Raw genomic sequence first — 19296 nt, forward strand, 5'->3', positions numbered from 1 at the left:
TTTGATAAATACAATATTTCTTTCCACTTCTATGCGGATGACATTCAAATCTATTTTGAACTAGCTGAGGATGTCACGTCGTCGTTGCAACACTTCTCCGATTGTATGAATGAAGTTAAAATCTGGCTACTGAGCAATTCTCTCATTCTAAATGATAAGAAGACTGAAATTGTAATCTTTGATACTCCCTCCTCTCGGGCTGAACTAATTGGTATTTTTGGGCCCTTTGCTGACTCCCTTTCTGACACTGTGAGGACCCTGGGTGTTGTCTTGGACAGGTCCTTCAAGTTGGACAAACATGTGTCCTCTGTAGTTAAATCGAGTTTCAATCAACTACGTCTAATCTCTAAGGCCAAGCCCTACTTACCACGTAAGGACCTGGAGAAACGTATCCATGCCTTTGTTACATCCAGATTAGATTACTGTAATTCCCTTTACACTGGTCTCCATTCTGCCCTCGTTCACAAACTGCAGCTCGTTCAAAATGCGGCTGCGCGTCTCTTAACTGGAACTGGCAGGTTTGAGTCTATTACTCCAGCTCTTTCCGACCTGCACTGGCTCCCTATTAAACTTCGTATTGATTTTAAAATCTTATTGCTCACTTTTAAAATCATAAATAGCACCGCACCCAGCTATCTTAGGGATCTCCTCAGCTTTTATACCCCTGGGAGAGCGCTTAGATCAAATGCTCCTGGTGCGACCTAGATCTCGGCTCAAGACCAGAGGTGACCGCGCATTCGCCGCTGTCGCACCCTACCTCTGGAATAACCTCCCTCAAGCTATTCGGGCGTCTGATTCAATTCAATCTTTTAAATCTAAATTAAAAACGTATTTGTTTAGCCTTGCTTTCCCCGCCTCCTAGAGCCCACATTTGTAAGTGTACTGTAACTTATCTTTTTTGCTTTATTAATGTTTATAATGTTTTAACCTTCAGCCTTTAGGGTTGTGCCTACTATGCCTGGTGTATTATTGGTTAGTTTTGTCTCCACCTGTTAGTATATTTTATTTGTATTTATTTTATTTTTATTATTTTATTTATTTGTATTTATTATTGCTCTTATCTCGTTCTGTGAAGCACTTTGGCATTCCTGTGGTTTTTAAATGTGCTATACAAATAAAATTGTATTTTAAATGTTTTTTCTTCCCACTGCCATCACGTGCTTGCACCACAGTGTTTTCTCTCTGTTTAGTAGAATTTGAAGCAGCTGTTGTGACAGTTGACTCAGGAATTGACTCTTTTTCTGCAGTCAGATTTATTCAATGACATTTTAATTGTGCAGTTTATATTTAAAATCAATCAGTGCAATTATTCCTGCCACATAATTGTTTGTACATGTTAGCTAGAATCATGAGTTTTTATTGATTTCTTTTTATTCTTTATGTAACATGTAGCTCAGGGGTGTCCAACTCCAGGCCTCGAGGGCCGGTGTCCTGCAGGTTTTAGATGTCCTTGATCCAGCACAGCTGATTTCAACGACCTCCTCAGCATTTCTTGAAGTTCTCCAGAGGCCTGATAATGACCCAATCATTTCATTCAGGTGTGTTGCAGGACAGATCATAGCTATAACTTGTTCCCTGTATTGCAGTAACACTAAGTTCCCCTTGGATAAATGATAAATTATAGAAGACAGTTTGGCATCTTGTCCCTGTAGGCTGTCCCAGGTAAGTCTGGGGCCTCATTTGTGCTGTTTCAGGTTGGGAGAACCTTTAGCGGAGCCTCAGTTAATCTCTTTGGCCAAGCCGCTCAGAGAGAGTCTTGCTCAAGTGGTCTGCTTCATCTTAAGACAAACACTTCAGCCTCCACCAGCAGCTCCGCTTTTCTCTGCTTTCTCTCAGATTCAGTCTCTTTCCTGTGCTACCCACAGATTTTAAAACCTACAAATACTGCATGAGCTGCACGTGAGGTTAAAGGCTCAGTGTTGGAGGTCACCAAAAGATGCTTTCAGGACTTTAACAGCATAATCTCATGTCACCAAATAAATGTTAGAGTGGAGGCACAGTCAGGTGCAACATGTTGCACATTTAACAGCAACACAGTGATCTTTCTTTATTACACTGCTTTGTATCCATATGGTTGATGACACACGTTCTCTCCAGTGTACACTTTTGCCTCGTTGTGACACGGACAGGAATCACAAAAACGACATTATGCAACATACATGTTGTGTATTGAATAGTCTACAATACACAACAAGAAACAAGATGGTTAAATAATTAAGTAAGGGCCATATACTATGATATACTGCAAGAATTTGTATATTTACAACAGTGACAAAAAGAAAGAAAAGTAAAAGTGAAGATAGAGTGGAGTGAAGCGTTTGCTCAGTGACTTCCTGTCCCCAACTCGGACGCCTCCAGATTCTGCAAAAGCAAAATTGCACTTTGTACCACAGGCTGAAACATGTTGGTGCACACATTAAAGGATCTGAACTTCCTTAGAAAGCATCACAGTAGGGCTGGGTTTTTATAATCGATTTATCGATTAAAATTGATTCTGGCTTGGATAATGTAAAAGCGATTCATTAAAATCCTAAATCGATTTTTTAATATAAATTTATTTTGCCCGAAATGCCAGAATCTCTGGTGAAACCTCACAAAATTTCAACAACCACCAAACAGCTAAGACAGTAAATGAGAGCAGGAACACGGATTCTGCACAAAGACGTAAACACACAGCGCGACCCGCGGATCAGAATCAGTGAGACGTCGCCTTTCTCACAGTCGGGGCTGAAAGCCGACAGCTCGCTGATTCTGATGTGTCGGCGGGTCGAGCTTTGTGTTCACGCCCTTTATGCGCTGATTCTAAAGCTGTTAGTTTGATCTCTCTCCAAACAATATTGACCGAACCAGCAGCAAAAGAAGATCCAAACTATGCTTCACATAAACATCGTCATGAATTCACTCTGACTTTTGCTGTTTTGCTTCCACCAGGATGCACAGCTCTCTCTCTCTCTCTCTCTCTCTCACAGTTTCCCGTCTAAAAATCTGTTTTCTTCATTATTCGCTTGCTTGTTACGCACAGGTCTACTGCTGTTTACAGGCTGTCGGACGACGTTTTTTTCCTTCGTTTTATATACTTCCGAAAAGAAAACCTAATTTCTGCCGTTCAATACTGAACAAATTTAAAGTTTTTAAAATTATGCAAAATGCAAAACACTTAGCTGTGTCTCTAATAAAACCGCTGTAACTTCAGAGGTAACGTTCATATGTTGATTAATGGTTTTCTTTCGTTTTTGATGTACTGCAGAATATTTTTATAAAATCCCAGAACAGGAAAATCACCTTCATGTTTTTCTGTGTTTTATCTTCAGCTACTTTGACACAAAGGCCTCTGCTGTGACGCTTACACCTGTGATAAAGTCTTGCGTGTGTCAGCTTCCTTTTTATAGATACAAAAATATGTAAATGTGCTGATCTGAATTATAATATTTCTGACTGTCAAAATTTCCCAGATTCAAATCGAATTGAATTAAATCAAATCGTGGATCAAAGCGATTCGGGACGTGGTGAATCGGAATTGAATCGATTCTAGAAATCAGTGACGATACCCAGCCCTAATCACAGCATCACTCTTAGTCCTCCAGTTAAGTCTATTATTCAGGTGCATGCCCAAGTACCTGCAGCTGTCCACTCTTTCTTCACCTCTTCACCCATGATGTCTTCAACCACCATCTCCTTTTGTCTTGCTGACATTTAGACAGAGTCGATTTCTTCCTGACCACTCCACAGCCGAGAGTCAGGACGCTGCAACAGCATCACCCACCCTCACAAGAGGCTGATAAGCAAACTGAGTAAGAACCAGTCTCATCAGCACCTTCATGACATGTGACGTTAAGGCAACTGGTCTGAAATCATTAAGGTCAAAAGGGGTGGCTTTCTTTGGTACTGACACAAAATGTGATGTCTTCTGTAGCGTTGGTACCTTCTCCTGCAGCAGGCTTAGGCTACGTCCACACTAATGCGTTTTCGTTTGAAAACACTTCGTTTTCTCTCCGTTTTGGCTCCCGTCCACACTGAGACGACGTTTTCCCGCCGCTCTCAAAAACAAATACATTTGAAGACGGTGCGTTTGCGTCGCAGTGTGGACAGCGAAAACGGAGACTTTCGAAAACGATGACATATTTTAGTCATGTGATGCAGTCATGTGACCAATTAACCAAAGATAGCAGAGGGCATTATACAGCAGTTGTTTTGTTTGCTCTCAGTTTTGACAGCCCTGTTAAAGATTACTATCAGTCTGTACATGCTTCTCACTCGCTTTTGCAACTTTGTACTTTTGTGTTACTCGCAGCAAGAACTCCGCCTCATTGTTAGTCCATTTAAAATACTCTATGTTTTCCTCTGCGTTCTGCCGCGATGTTTCAACGAACCAGAAAGTAAATAAACGGCAGAAATGAGGCAGGCCGAATCTTCATGCGTTTCATGCAGGACTGGAACGTGAGTGTTTTTGGCTGTTTCAACGTGGACACACAACTCTGTGAAAACGACTGAAAACGATAGTGTGGATGTAGCCTCAGATTGAAGAGTTACTGCAGGATGTGAGAAAGCCGGGCAGCACAGGACTTCAGGATGCTGGAAACGACATGATTAAGGCCTGCAGCTTTACCTTGGTGTAGTGGCCCCAGTTCTCTCCTCACGTCACAGTCATTTATAAAAGGGAAATTTGTGAGGAGGGTGTGGATGTATGGGGGAGGCAGCATGTAGTGGTGCATTGTTTGGTGGCCGAGGCGGTGTTAAGGTTGGCAATGTGTGAGGAGGGCAACAGGAGGTCCAGTAATGAACCTGCTGATAAACAGATTCAGCTCATTGGCTCTGTCCAGGCTACCCCCCGACTGCTGATCTCTTCAGTTCAATTTCAATTCAATTTTACTTATACAGCACCAAACCACAACAACAGTCGCCTCAAGGCGCTTTATATTGTACAGTAGAGCACACATTAATACACACAGAGAAAAACCCAACAATCATATGACCCCCTGTGAGCAAGCACTAGGGCGACAGTGGGGAGGAAAAACTCCCTTTTAACAGGAAGAAACCTCCGGCAGAACCAGGCTCAGGGAGGGGCGGGGCCATCTGCTATGATTGGTTGGGGTGAGAGAAGGAAGACAGGATAAAGACATGCTGTGGAAGAGAGACAGAGGTTAATAACAGGTATGATTCAGTGCAGAGAGGTCTGTTAACACACAAGAATGACAACCCACAGGTTTATTTCGGAGGCCTTGAAGGCCACGGCAGAGGCCGATGCTTCAGAGTATGAATGCGTATGAGTGTATGTTAGTTAGAAAGCGCTGACAAAGCATAGACAACAGTGCTTGCATGAATGCGTGTTGTATAGAGCGCTTTGAGCACTGCAGGAGAGTAGAAAAGCGCTATATAAGAATCAGTCCATTTACCATTTACCAAAATTTAAACTACAAAACTTACAGTGTTCACAGGTACTCAATGTTTCCCCCTCTGGACGCATAGCAAATGTCCTCACGACAGTTGTCCCATAGTTTTTCAAGCATGTCTGGAGTCACAGCAGCCACTGATGTTGTTATGCTGCCTACTGGCAACCGTGGGAAACTCATGGAAACTCGTAAATCTCCTGTTTAACGATTGAAAACACAGTCGGTGTTTTCAATGTCATTATCAGTGAACAACTGTAGAATTCAAACGCTTTGAAATCAGATTATTCTTTTGATACACACTGAACTGTATATTCTGCTGCCAGGACCTCAAGAGCTTTAAAAGTAAGAAATAAAATCTTAAAATCAACTCTAAAGCAGATGGAAAACCACTGTAGAGTCATTAAACTGGTGTAATATATGGAGAAGTCCTGCTCCTGCATTTTGAACAGTGTGAAGTCTATTGATGGGTATTATTTGATATTGTGTTCAAATAATTAAAATCTTACTCTCAGCTGATTCGTCCATTCTAACCATCATCATCTGGCCACTTTGAAGAATAGTGTGTGTGTGTGTGTGTGTGTGTGTGTGTGTGTGTGTGTGTGTGTGTGTGTGTGTGTGTGTGTGTGTGTGTGTGGAAGGTGGCTTGCTGTAATCTTCCGTTCATGGTTGAATTGGTAGGCTGGGGCCTAAATGGACATCTGGTAGAAGTTACTGCTACATCAAAAGAAAGACCCTGAGACCCAAGAGGCTGAGAGTCTGCACAGTCCTGCTTCCACTGACTGTTAGTTTGTTTCTATGTGTCCTCATTGCATCGAAGCTACTGACAGTGATAACTTGTGTAATGCTTTCCCTGAACACACGCACGCACACACACACACACACACACACACACACACACACACACACACACACACACACACACACACACACACAGGTAGTAAATAGTGCAAAAGTTTGCTTATACAGACATAATAAGCACAGGTGTAATGTCTCCACAGATAGTTTGAGATTAGGGTCTGAGATACTTCTTTAAAGCAGAAGAAATCAGATAGATACTACTTTGATACAAAGAATCAGTTTTATGTTTGTCTTTTTAAGAAGCAAACATTGCGTTGTGTTTTGTGACCTACTGATTCTGCATTTTGTTGTCCTTTGGTACCGACAGCAGAGCTACGCTTTCGCTAGAAAACTCAAATCCCACACAAACAAAAGTACATTATGCCTACAATAAAGCGCTAATGATCCAACAACTGGGATATACTTTCCAGGATGCCTATCACAATGTAGGGGCCAAAGGATAAGGAGCCATTAAAGCTGTGTTATCTGTTCCAGATAGCGTTGGTATGTCTGTAAAGATCATTATTTTTGCCCCTGCAGCCACTTGGCAAAGGGAGCAGGACTATCCACACACCCAGGATCAGCTGTAAACCATGGATGAAGATGCTAACAATATGCAGGCTTGGAGCGAATCCGTTTTTGAAGGTTCTTAATAGCTGTTAAAGCTCACGAGTGAAGGGTTCTGCATCGTAGTTTTTCTTTATGCTTTGTAAGGTCAGTGAAAATGTCAAGGACATGTTTCTACTGCTCTCAAGGTTACATGTCTTCAGGAGGAGGGAGGGCAGTGCAGATCCCACTGAGAGCGTCTTACACTGTGATTAGAAAAGACAGAGTGGCTCTGTTGTGTTTCACAGCTCAGCCTTCTCTGGAGTAAAACGAGGTGTTTAAACAGTCTCCAAAAAAGAATGGATGCTACCTAAAATGTAAATAACAGAATGCAGACAATGGTACAGAAAACACATCAGTCAGAAATTTTACTTAAAAAAATGCTGCTTTTGAATTTGATAACAGCATCACGTACAGTCTTATGGCACAATAATCAAGTAATAACTATTACTTATTTCTTTATCTTCAAACACTAATGCATTTGTCTTTAAACTGCAACAACTCAATTCCTCACTTAGTGACATTGTTGTCAAAACAACAGTTTTAATTGTGCTCTAATATGTATACGTCATCTTTAGGTTTAAAGCAATTTGCAAATTTTAATTTATTTTATTTGGTTTAATCCAAACTTTTACTGAGAAAAGGGTTTTCAAAAATATGCAAAAGACACAAGTGACTTTATCAAGGTTAACCAAGGGGTTAGATCCACTCACAAAGAAAAAGCGTGTTACACTGTGTTAGTGGTTACACTTTCCTTAGAGGGGCTGAAGCTAAGGAGAGAGAGCAGGTCACCTACTGATCGGTGCTTCGATCCCTGGCTCCTCCAGTCTGCATGTCAAGTATCCTTGGGCAAGATACTAACCCCAAGTTGCTCTGCGATGCGTCCATTGGAGTGTGAATGTGTGTGAATGTAGTTAGAAAGCACTACGTATAGAGAAAGTACTTGTGAGACTGAGTGTGACTGAGTGAATGTGGCATGTTGTATAGAGCGCTTTGGCTACGTTCACACTGCAGGCGAAAGCGCATCAAATCCGACAAATGCGACCATCTATCCGATCATGCTATGACAGCGTGAACGGCACAAATCCGATATTTTCAAATCCGCTCTGGGTCACTTTCGTATGTGGTCCTGAATCCGACACATATCTGATGTTTCAGAAAGCGACTGCAGTTTGATGGTCATGTCGCATTAAATCCGTCTTTTACGTCACTGACACAAGACGGACGCCAATTATCAGCCCTGACATCGTGAACGCTTCCTGACCATCCAGTGAAACTGTTGGGAACAACGTTGGAGAAACGTGAACATTTTATTTGTACTGTATAATCTGCAGATTCTGACAGAAATCTGCAGCTAGAAGCACCGCTCCTCTAAAACAGCGATAAGGATCATTATTAGGACAAATGTAAATAAAATAACTTTATAACTTAAAGCAAAATTGTGAAACGTAAAGTCTGAAACAAGTCTTTATATTAAGGCCATCAGTCACACAATACTGTTGCTCTGGGTCTAAACAGAGCGCGTTGTGTGTGACATCTTCTTTTGCGCATGCGGCCGCTTTGAGCGTTCACACTAGAGCGCGTTTGCTGTCGCATTTTATTTGTCGTGTGAACGAGCAGACACACACACACACACACACACACACACACACACACACACACAAATCGGATTTGAGCATTAAGACCTGCAGAGTGAACGTAGCCTTTGAGCACTCCTGGAGAGTAGAAAAGCGCTATATAAGAATCAGTCCATTTACCATTTAAGTTGTTGCTATTGGTAAGAGGTGATTGGTTGTTTAATTGTGGTTTCAAATGTTTTTATTTATAATGACGATTATAGAACTCCAAACCAAACCTTTCCCGAGTTAAGATATGACATCTTGGAAAATATACAAAATCACAAAACCAGCATTCATCAACATTTGAATGGTGCCGACCATCACTGAGTTCCTCTTCATCATCACCGACACAAACAACATAGACAGTCCAATAATAATCAGCATCGAGATTCAGGGCTGAACATCTGACTTCAGATAAGTCGATAAGAGCACTTAGCATCTGTGAGTTATTCTTATTGGTGCCACACTTAAAAATAAAAACACTATAATGTCTCCATGTAGAGCAGAGCAGCTTTAACATCATCAAAGATTTTCTCTCTTTGTCAGATTCAGTTAGCTTAACTGTAAAGTCATGGAAACATCTGTGAAGTCCAACTTCACATCAAATAATTTACCTTTCCAGATGATCCTAAACTGTTGTTGAGGGCTGCAAGAGTAACATGTAAAAGAAGCTTTGTTTTTTCTTTTGCTCCATGAAACATAATCAAAATAGAAAAATTTGACACAAAACAAAACAAAAACTCACCTAAGTGGAAAAATGTAACTGTCAACCAAAGCTCTCTGCTCTTAGGTTGTGTTGACCCGAACATCAGAAGGAGCAAAGACAACAAACTGATAACTGCACTTCTGATGACTCGTATATCATAAGCTGTAACACGGCACAGAACAGCTTCATTCCTGAGGCTGCTTTACAACTAAAGCTGCGTCTTTGGGTTTGACACTGAACCCTCACTGCTTCAGCAAACACTGTCAATCAACAGTCAAATCAATAGGAAACAGAAGAAAAACACCATAACCACTGGTTAGACAATAAAACTTTATTACATTTGTGTTTAAAATTATTACAATTATAGTATTTACAGGCATTGTCCTAAAAATAAGATTCTCATGCTGGATGACACAAAAAGAAATCATTGTACAAGCAAGCAGAAATGAATGTACATCCACAATTTACAGATTAGAGAAGCTTCTTCCTGTCGTCCTGCTAACGGTGCCATGAGCTCAGATGGGGTTCATACAGAAAGATGAGATGTTTTCCTCTCAGCTGACGAGGACAGCGTCCCACTGTGGGAGGAAGGCGTTGTGGCCATGTGTGAGTGAAATGACTGAAACTATCCATGTTCAAAATTCTACAAACCACTTAAACATCCTCGGTGTCCATGAGTATTTCACTTTGACTGGAGGTTTTTAATAAAAGAAAAGCCGTCCCCACCTAAAACAACATAACCCATCACAGAATCATAGTGGCAGCGTCCCAGTCCAAAATACTGCATTTTAGGAACGGCGATAACTCTTGTCAAACCATGGAAATATCTCACACTTATAATCCTGTAACACTTAGTTTTTCTTATAGAGGTTTTTACACACTTGCGGGCTGCAGAAGGAGCTGACATGCTGTACTATTCCCCAATAAATCTTTTGACTGAGGTGTTAGCAAACAATTTCTTATTTACACATCCAGACATGAGGCAACTTCAGCAGCTGGATGTTTGTCCACCTTATTCAAAATGTCCAATATCAAGTCCACAATTAACCTTCATTTTTACCCTGGTTAAGTCTGACATATCTCCCTTCCCTGTTTGCTCTGTTAATGCTGCATGGGCAGCATAAAGTTAAGTGTTTCTCACTTGACTGTTTGTCAGGTTTGGAGTTTCAGGTTTCTGAAAGGATCACCCGAACCATGCAAAGCCTTAAAGGACGTATGACAGAAGTCTGTAGCCTGAAAGGATGTCCATGGACCGACACACGCACTCCCAAAAGTATTATTTTGCCACACTTGAGACAAAATGGATGGATTTCATACTTTTATACTCAGTTCTTCAGCACACAGTTTTAGTGATTGACGATATCCGGGTCGAGTTCAGATTCAATCACAGACTGTTGAACTGTGCAGTGCAGTTGGGTGCGATGGTAGGTGGGACTAGTCTTTTTTAAAAGCGCAAACAATGCCAGCAGTTGGTTAAAAATTCCTTTTCAGGCCAGTATTTGTTGGTTGGTGGGAAAAGGCAGCATCCAAAAATGTTTTTCACACGATACATTTTGTTGTAGGCTTCCAGGGCTTTTCCCTGCCACGTCGTCTTTATGGCTATTCTGTACAACAGTGTGTTTGCCCTCTCAGGGAGTCTTTCTTACGTATGTACACGTGGGGAACATGGACAGGAAGGCATTAGCACTTTTTCTGGAGTTTCTCCCACTCTTCCTCTTCTTCCATGTTGGCCTGTGAAGGTCAGCGGACCTGGGGAGCATAGCCCTCCTTCATTAGCCCCTCTTCATAGTCTGTCTGGCACAGAATCATGTTGTTCTTCAGGAAGAACTTGTCTCCAACACAAAACCTGCACAAAGAGAAAAGAAGGAGAACGTTCACATCAGAGCATCAAAGTTTCATTAATGTGAGGCTTTAAACAGGCCAAGCTTCCTGACAACAAACGCTTCTCCCTAACTACTGTATCCCAACACTGTCCTTTCAACAGCAGTGTTGGGATTATGGTTGGAGATGATGCAGCGGCTGGTTTGAGTGTTTGTGTGTATGCATATGTTTATCTCCAAAGGTTGATTCTGTTCACCTGGACGTAGCGTTTTGTGGGAGAAACGTTTCGTCATCATCAGGCGACTGCTTCAGTCTCAGCTGACTGCAGGTTTCCCCAAATCTTATAAACAGCACATTTGCATAATGACTGAAACCAGCCCACTGAGGGAACAAATCTCATGACCATTGATCAACAACCAGTGACCAACAACCATGAGTCCCATTCACAGAGAGTTGGGGAATGGCTGCAATCACAGCATTGTAAGATGATGACAGATGTACCCTTAGGCCCCTCCTCCATTCAGAGATGGTCTTTCCCTCCTTGACTCCGCCCTCAAACCAGCATTCCTCCCTGTCCAGGATGTGCACGTCCTCATCATTGAACGAGTGTCCACTGGCCTGTAGGTGTGAATAGACTGCAGAGTCCTGGCCTGACGAGGTGGCTCTTCTGTGTTGTGCCGTCCGCTTCACCAGAGGTTGTTTTGGTCATGAGAATCGTTCCTTCAGTGGCTGGTTTCAGTCATTATGCAAATGTACTGTTTGTAAGATTGGAAACCTGCAGTCAGCTGAGACTGAAGACGTCACCTGATGATGACGAAACGTTTCTAGGAGATTTTTAGGAGATTTACTTAATGACTGAGGATGCATCAAGATGCATATGTTTATATTTACTAATGGAGTGTTTAGTGTATCCTAACTAGATTATCTGTGTTTCTGGCCAGGGTTCCTTTACCCTTGCAGGAGAAACAAAACCCCACTGACCCAGGCAGCCCCACCTTCCTGTGCCTTGTTGTTATGGCGTTATTTTTGTGCCACTATTCTGAGCGCACGTAAAAACAATTTGCAGGTGCAAGTGTTGCATTCTGAGGAGAAATTTATTTTGAGTGAAGAAAAGCTGAATTTGAGTCAACAAAATTCATTGCTGCGTGCAAAAAATGTATTTCAGTGTTTGCTATTATCCACACACACACACACACACACACACACACACACACACACACACACACACACACACACACACCAGCAGCCCTTCTCGCTCAGTTTTTGCATTTGCGCTCGCTCGCAATGTGTTGCTCGCACTCTCAACATTTCTGCCCGTGCCTTCAACTCTTTCTCTACACCGTTATATTTGTGCCACAAAACCAGCCAATCACAGACTTGGATGCAAAAACATCTGATTGGCTGTTCTGGTCTCCAATCAGCTCGAAATGATGAAATGCAATATCCCAGAATCCATTTCGTCCAAAACTCAAACGAGGCAGTGGCGGAGGAACACAGAGGGGCGGAGTTTGAAATATTACTCTGTCTGGGTCACAAAATAAACTTTTAAGATATTTTCATGTGAGAATGTTGCTGTGTAAACAACACATGGCGAGCGAGCGCAAATGCAAAAACTGAGCGAGAGGGGCTGCTAGTGTGTGTGTGTGTGTGTGTGTGTGTGTGTGTGTGTGTGTGTGTGTGTGTGTGTGTGTGTGTGTGTGTGTGTGTGTGTGTGGATAATAGCAAACACTGAAATACATTTTCTGCACGCAGGAATGAATTTTGTTCACTCAAATTCAGCTTTTCTTCGCTCAAAATAAATTTCTCCTCAGAATGCAACACTTGCACCTGCAAATAGTTTTTACGTGCGCTCAGAATAGTGGCACAAAAATAACTCCATATGTTGTGAGAGGGCAATGAAGGTTATGATGAACATGTAAGAGCAGTACGTTTTGTTGTATTGTCCTGAGGGCTGCTTATCTCCCTCAGTGTGCAGGCTCACCAAAGTCAGCAAGCTGCAGTGTTTGTCTTTACCAGGGGGGAGTGGAGCTGGGATGTGGGGAGTGGGGGGGCAGTGAGCCTCTGACTTCCTTTACTGTTAAGACTGCTGAGTTCATTGCTGGGACCTCCACACAGTGAGTGGAGCTCGGGTACCTGACATGACCCACCTGTATGCAGGAGTTATTCAGGGCTACATCGCAGGTTCAGAGCATAATTTCTTACATCCACCTCAATGGTAACTTTAGTTACAGTGATTCAAACACACTGTACGAGCACAAACAACAACAACAACAACAACAACAACAACGACCCCCACTCCACATCCAAAACTGCATTTTTAAATTCACCCTGATCACCCTTCAAGCCAAATAAACACACGATGGTAAAATGAATAATATTGATTTTGAGAACAACAAAATATTTTGGAATAATTCTGGAATTCAATTCAGTTTTATTCATACAGCACCAAATCACAACAACTGTAAGGTAGACCCTGCAATAATACATACAGAGAAACCCAACAGTCATATGACCCCCTATGAGCAGCACTTTGGCGACAGTGGGAAGGAAGAACTCCTCCTGAATGGTGCAGGGGGGCGGGGCCATCTGCTGCGGCCGGTTGAGGTGATTTCAGTCATAAATGGGAGGGCGGGTCTTCCAGGAAGCAGTCAAGTCACTAAGGCTGCAGCAGCTGGTGTGGATCAAAAGAAACAACTACAACTGGGCAACGACCAGTGAGGGGTAATAGCTACGATGCCAGATGTTGCTGTTGAGACCTCAGGGGCTTGAAGACAGAAGACTAAAGATGGAGAGATGGGCCTGATAGCCGCAGTGAAGTGGTCACCCACGTCTCGTTCAAGACACCAGGTAGGAGAGCAGTGCTGATTACTCAAGTGATTGTACCTTCAAATCCTACAAGCTCCAATTAAAAAACAAAACATTTTATGCCTGTCAAACTGTTACCTTTCGTTACCTGTTACACTTGCAACTATTTCATTTTTACGGTCGTTTCAGGCTTTTCCTCTTCTGCCAGCAACGACATATTAAACATTGAATTGTTTTACACACTGGCTGCACATGCCCAGTTACCAGCACAGGCACAAAGTGACAGAGACCTCTTATTGTCTGTTAGCCGGTGTCTCTGCTTAGCTATGCTGTCTGTTTTTTCCCTTCCACCACATCAGAGTGGAGCCTCCACCTTTATCAGCACTGGCCTTCTCCCAGACTGTCATCAGTCCTGCACTCCTTTGCACCTTGCTAACTGTAACCTTCCCGAGCCTCTCTGAGCTGTGGCCTTGACTTATTGGAGAAACTGGGCCAGCACAGGAGAGATGATGAGACTTGACAACAGCCCCATTGATTAGCTGTCCCCCAGGGCTGATCTGTGGGTAACTGCTTGCTGGATGAAGCCTCATATCTCCTTCCCTATTCTTTACACCCAGTGTTGCCAACATCTTTTCTCTCCTCAGAACCAGCTACGTGTCTTGTTAGCTCTAGGACAGCACTATTGCTGAATGATCAGATCCACTGTGGGGATCCTTTGTTTTCACTGATAGACCTCGTACTGGATCTAGTCGCCTTTAGTCCCTCAGCTTGATGTCATTTTAAAGAAATTACTTTTCCTTGTGACAAACATGTTATGCCTGAAGTGGGTTCAGCTGCAGATCCTTTTTTCATGGAAAGTGCGGCTGTCAGTTTAATAATGGTGATGACTGTTACCGCCCAGCAGGACCTCCTCCTGAAACTGCCCGTGTGGGTGTGTCCTGCTGGCTCGCCTGCCTTTTTGCACAGCTGACTCCCATCAGCAATTAGACGTATTTAAGGCCAGAGAAAGGTGTGCTAAAGGGGCAGAGAGCCATATTGGTGGTTGCAGCTAGTGAGCAGTGCGTGCTGGAAATAAGATTAATATTAAATAAGTTCTCTAATCCAGTCTCTACATCTTTGCTCTGCACTAACAGCCCCATCACATAAGCATGGCCCTTTAACAGTTAAACATGGCAGTGGCCATTAGAGTCCTGCTGTGAGATGTGTATGAAATCAGAGTAATGACTGACTTTGAGTTTTCTGTCTTTAATCTGTGGGATACAGTGGGCTGGGTGCACTCACAGACCTACTAATGGCATGAAGACATGCCTGAATGACTGTGCATGTGTAGCGGTACATCCAAACCCGGGTGTAGGAATTCAGCTTTAAAACTTCAGCATAGCCTCTAACTAACCAGTCTGCAGGACTGGGGAATAATTAGACTTCATAACCTCGAATGATCTCGGTGTCAGCTCGTTTATTTATCAGATTTCACGTGTTCTGGTGCACCACTGAGACATTTCTGGGTCATTTATAAAATTGCTTTATTGAAGGGTCCATGGGTCAAGGGGACTTTCATGTTTGATGGAGGCGATAAAATTAATATAAGTGAACAGTGCATCAGATGAGCGTGCCAGACACAGAACAGTAACACATCTCCATGCTAACAATGCAAAGAAACTGTTCAGAGAAACTTCAGTAAGATGTCAGAACAGATCTCAAGCTGAAAAAACAAAAGGTCACCCAGTTAATCCAGGTTTATGCTTCAGAGACCAGCTAAGACCAGACTTTAGAACGTGTTACCAGTTAGTGCTGACCTCAGCATTGTTGACTTATAGACTTTTAGACGACAGAAATCACAACAACAGGCAGGCAGGAGCTTTATATGTAAGGTAGTCTCTACAGTAACACACTGTTGAAAATTGTTGATGCTAAAATAACAGCCTACCTGTAGACGGGTAGAATATTTTTTGCTTTGTCATTGTGGTTGGCACTGTCTTTTTCTTTGTTTTATTTTGGTAGTTTTTAGTTTTAATGACCTTTTTTCTCTTAATTATTTTAGCTGTGTTGCCCACCTGTTTCCTCTTCTCTTGATTAGCCTCGTTGTGTCTCGTTGTGTTTTCATGCACCTTTCACCTTTCTCTTGTTTTATCAAGTCTGCCTCTGAAATTTGAATTTGGGTCCTTTATTCTACACACAACATGAGAAGAGGCATCTAAATGGTGCTTTCAGTCTACAACATACATGAGACACACTACTTTTATTTGACAGTTTATGAACTGCCCTAATATAAAGAGGAGATATGTACGCTGGCTTAAATGTATTTTAATGTGGGAGAGAAGGGCTGACCTGCCCGGGTCTGCTGATGTCTGAATGATGTCCAGAAAGTAAATGATCAGGAAACTTTCTGCAGAAAACCTGGTCTCAGATCAATCCCACTTTAGGTGGAGCAGCTCTCATTTCTAAAGCATGTTAAGTATCCAGAGTTGGGACCAGGATCCAGACATTTGGTCCTCCCTGCTGTCATCCCCCCTCCCCACAGAGACCCCAGACCATTAAAAGACAAACCTAAAAATCAGCAAAATTTAAATAAGTGTAAAAACAAAAATAACACTCAACTGCATTAAAAATGAAATGTTGTGTGCCGGGGTAGTGTCCTGTATTTATGGGAAGGCAGTCGATTTTGCCCCTTTAGAAACGAACTAGAGAGCGTCCCCACCATGATGGTCCCACTCATACCACAATGAGTTTATTCATCTCCACTGATCGTTAAAGTTGCTGAGGTGCTTTTTCTGATTTGGAAATATTTTACAGCGTTTGCCTGGGAAAATATTGTCAGTGCATGTGCTGATGTAGCTATTAACCACTGTTTCATATTCCTGTAAATCAGAACTGCTCTTTTTTAAGGCAGCAATCTTAAACACACCCGAGTTTGTGGCTGGGTTTGGGGCACAGCCTTCTCATGTTGCTACAGAACGAAAGCACAGTCAAGAAGTTGTAGTTGTTAAAACAACAAACATCTGGGTGAGCAGTCTCATGTTTGGTGATAATGTCAGGCTACTGCAGGATGTAAACAGGAAGTACAGACACAGCACTGAAGTCCCTCAGTAAATAAAAAGGTCTGCACTTCACCATCAGCATTTTGATGTTTGCTCAACAATCTCCACCACCTGAATATCCACACACCATCTCTCCTTAACATAAACTGATACACCTTCACCTTTATTTGTACTCAAGGCAAGTGTGTCGTCTCCACAGTGTGTGGAGTGGGTCTGTAGATAGATGGCTGAGTCTGGCACACTTGCAGCAGTCCAGGTTTTTGTAAAAATGACAGGACAACACTGGTTTCATGTTGGAATCTTTCCCTGGTTCTTCGCTCCATCTTGTTTTTGAGAGAGCGGACATTAGCTAACAAAAGGCTACAGGCAGCGGTGGTCATGTGGCTCTCGTGTTTGGTTCAGCCCGCCTGTTTTGCCACACCTCTGTCTTGGGTGCTGTTATTGATGGCTGCTCTGTGTATTTGAGCTTGGAAGTGTTACGACCCGGAGACCACTCCCTGAAGAGTCACGTTGTGATCGATTGTACGAGCGGCTTGTACTTTTGCTTGAGGAAGATTAAGTTGTGTTCAGATTTCTCCAGTGTGGGGGGAGCAGGCCCACGTTGAGATGTCTGGTCTGTGCTTTACGGGCTCCAGGCCCTTTGAGCCCCAAGACTGGGGGTCATCTGCACACTCCAGACTTACCCTTTGTTGTGGGGGAGGTTTTAGGCTGCATTGGGTAGGGCAATACACATGGCTTTGCTGGCTGTACTGCATGGTGACCTGCCTCTTCTTTTTAATTACACTGGTGGTTCTACGGCCATGGAGGGTGGGGTTGGCCCTCCCCATCATTCCCTATTGGATGCTGCTGCCCTCCCTGGGATGTTTGTTGGTTCCAGGGCACGTGGCTGGATGTTCTGATGTGGCTGTTGACCTTGGGGGTGGTGGCTTGGGCCTCTTCTGTGTTGGGGAGGGTTCTTGGGCACCTGGAGTCCTGGGGCCCTGTTCTCAACTCACACCAGGGTGACTGGACTCACCCTGGGGAGGCCAGGGTTGGCTGGCGGTTGCCTCTGGCTCTAAGGGACTCTCAGCCAACTGGACGGACGTGCAGTTGTTGCCGAGATGTGTGGCTTCAGGTCTTCAGTACTCTTGGGGGCTGCGCATGGCCTGGATCTTTCTCTTTCTGCCTCTGGCTCCTGGGGGGCATTACTGCGGCTTCCCACGCTGGTTATAAATTACTTTTCGTGACAAAGACACATACACACACCACAGGGAGACAGTTGATTTGTCTATCTGAACATTTTCATATTTTTGTCTTCCAGATGCTGTATGTTCATTGCCATACAGCCTCTGGTTGGAGTCTCAGTTGCCTCATGTCTGCCACTAGACTTGTAGTCAAGACCGCCTAAACCGAGACCAAGTCGAGACAAAAAAGTCTTTAAACTGCAGCCAGGTGCTGCTTCGTTTCCGTGTTTCAGGCATATTTATGTGTTCTTGCTCTCGCACAGCCCTCCTCACCGCTGTCTCACTCACTGAGAGGACAGACGCTCGCTCCACTTGACTGTCGCGTCCATCACCCTCTCTGTTTTTCACATGATGATATTATCCTATATCCTCGCATGTGATTGGCCACAATATGGAGGGATTGGAGCATAGCTGAGCCACTGTGTGAGAGCTGAGCAGCCAAAGGAAATTAAGTGAGGAGCGGCTCTCGTTCAATGGTCGACTCTTCTGATTCACTACAAAGCGCTCTGTAAGCACGGCTCCTACAGCTGATGCTTTTGAAATGACACATTATCGAACGTTACGTCGTGTGTCATGGACACTGTTGACTCCAGAGGCGGAGCCAGACATTTTATACACCCGGGGCGTAGTATGCATGGTGGGACTAAACCCCAATTCAACCAGACCAGACCCAGAACTGATCCAGAATTAAAACAGGACTACAACAGTTCAAAATCAGGACTGCTTAGGACTTTACCGATACAGAACCAGAATCAGAACTCGATGATAGTAGCACTAAAAATCACCATAGACCTGCACTACACTTATTTTTTAATTCTACCAAAGTACAGTATTTAGATTCAGAAAGGTTTATATAATTATTTAGCCTTGTTGTGCAAACAAGCCTGCATGACTTAATACAGCGGTTCCCAAACTTCTTTTGCTAGGCCCCCCTTTTGTTTAACAAGAAAAATGTTGTCAAGAATGTGGGATACTGTTTGTCCGTGATTTAAACAGCCCAGCGCTGCTCCCGATGAAGGGAAAAGCCATTCTGCAGGGAGACCTACCTCGGCACTTGTGCAGCTGAGGCCAAAGGGCAGATACGCTTCACCATATTTTCTAGTCTTTGGCTTAGAATGAAGTTGGTTTGGTCAGAGGGCCCGGTGGCGCCAGTGTCCGGCAGCCTCGCCTCTGTCAGTGCGCCCCAGGACGGCTGTGGCTACAATGTAGCTGCCATCACCAGTGTGTGAATGTGTGTGCGAACTGGTCGCA

The 19296-nt window shown here is 43.3% G+C and overlaps 1 protein-coding gene across 3 annotated transcripts in view; it reads right to left on the bottom strand.

The window, feature by feature from the left end:
- Positions 1 to 9065: 9065 nt before the first annotated feature.
- The window catches only part of lmo3 (LIM domain only 3), a 52678-nt gene continuing 42447 nt past the window's right edge, over positions 9066 to 19296 (bottom strand). For all 3 annotated transcript variants that reach the window (XM_040015070.1, XM_040015069.1, XM_040015071.1), the window contains one exon: positions 9066 to 11004. In XM_040015070.1, the coding sequence (XP_039871004.1) occupies positions 10899 to 11004 (106 nt within the window). In that variant the 3' untranslated portion in view covers positions 9066 to 10898. The remainder of the gene's footprint in view (positions 11005 to 19296) is intronic.

The sequence above is a fragment of the Simochromis diagramma genome, unplaced genomic scaffold (assembly GCF_900408965.1).
Source record: "Simochromis diagramma unplaced genomic scaffold, fSimDia1.1 OVJJ01000453.1, whole genome shotgun sequence".
NCBI classification, from domain to species: Eukaryota; Metazoa; Chordata; class Actinopteri; order Cichliformes; family Cichlidae; genus Simochromis; species Simochromis diagramma.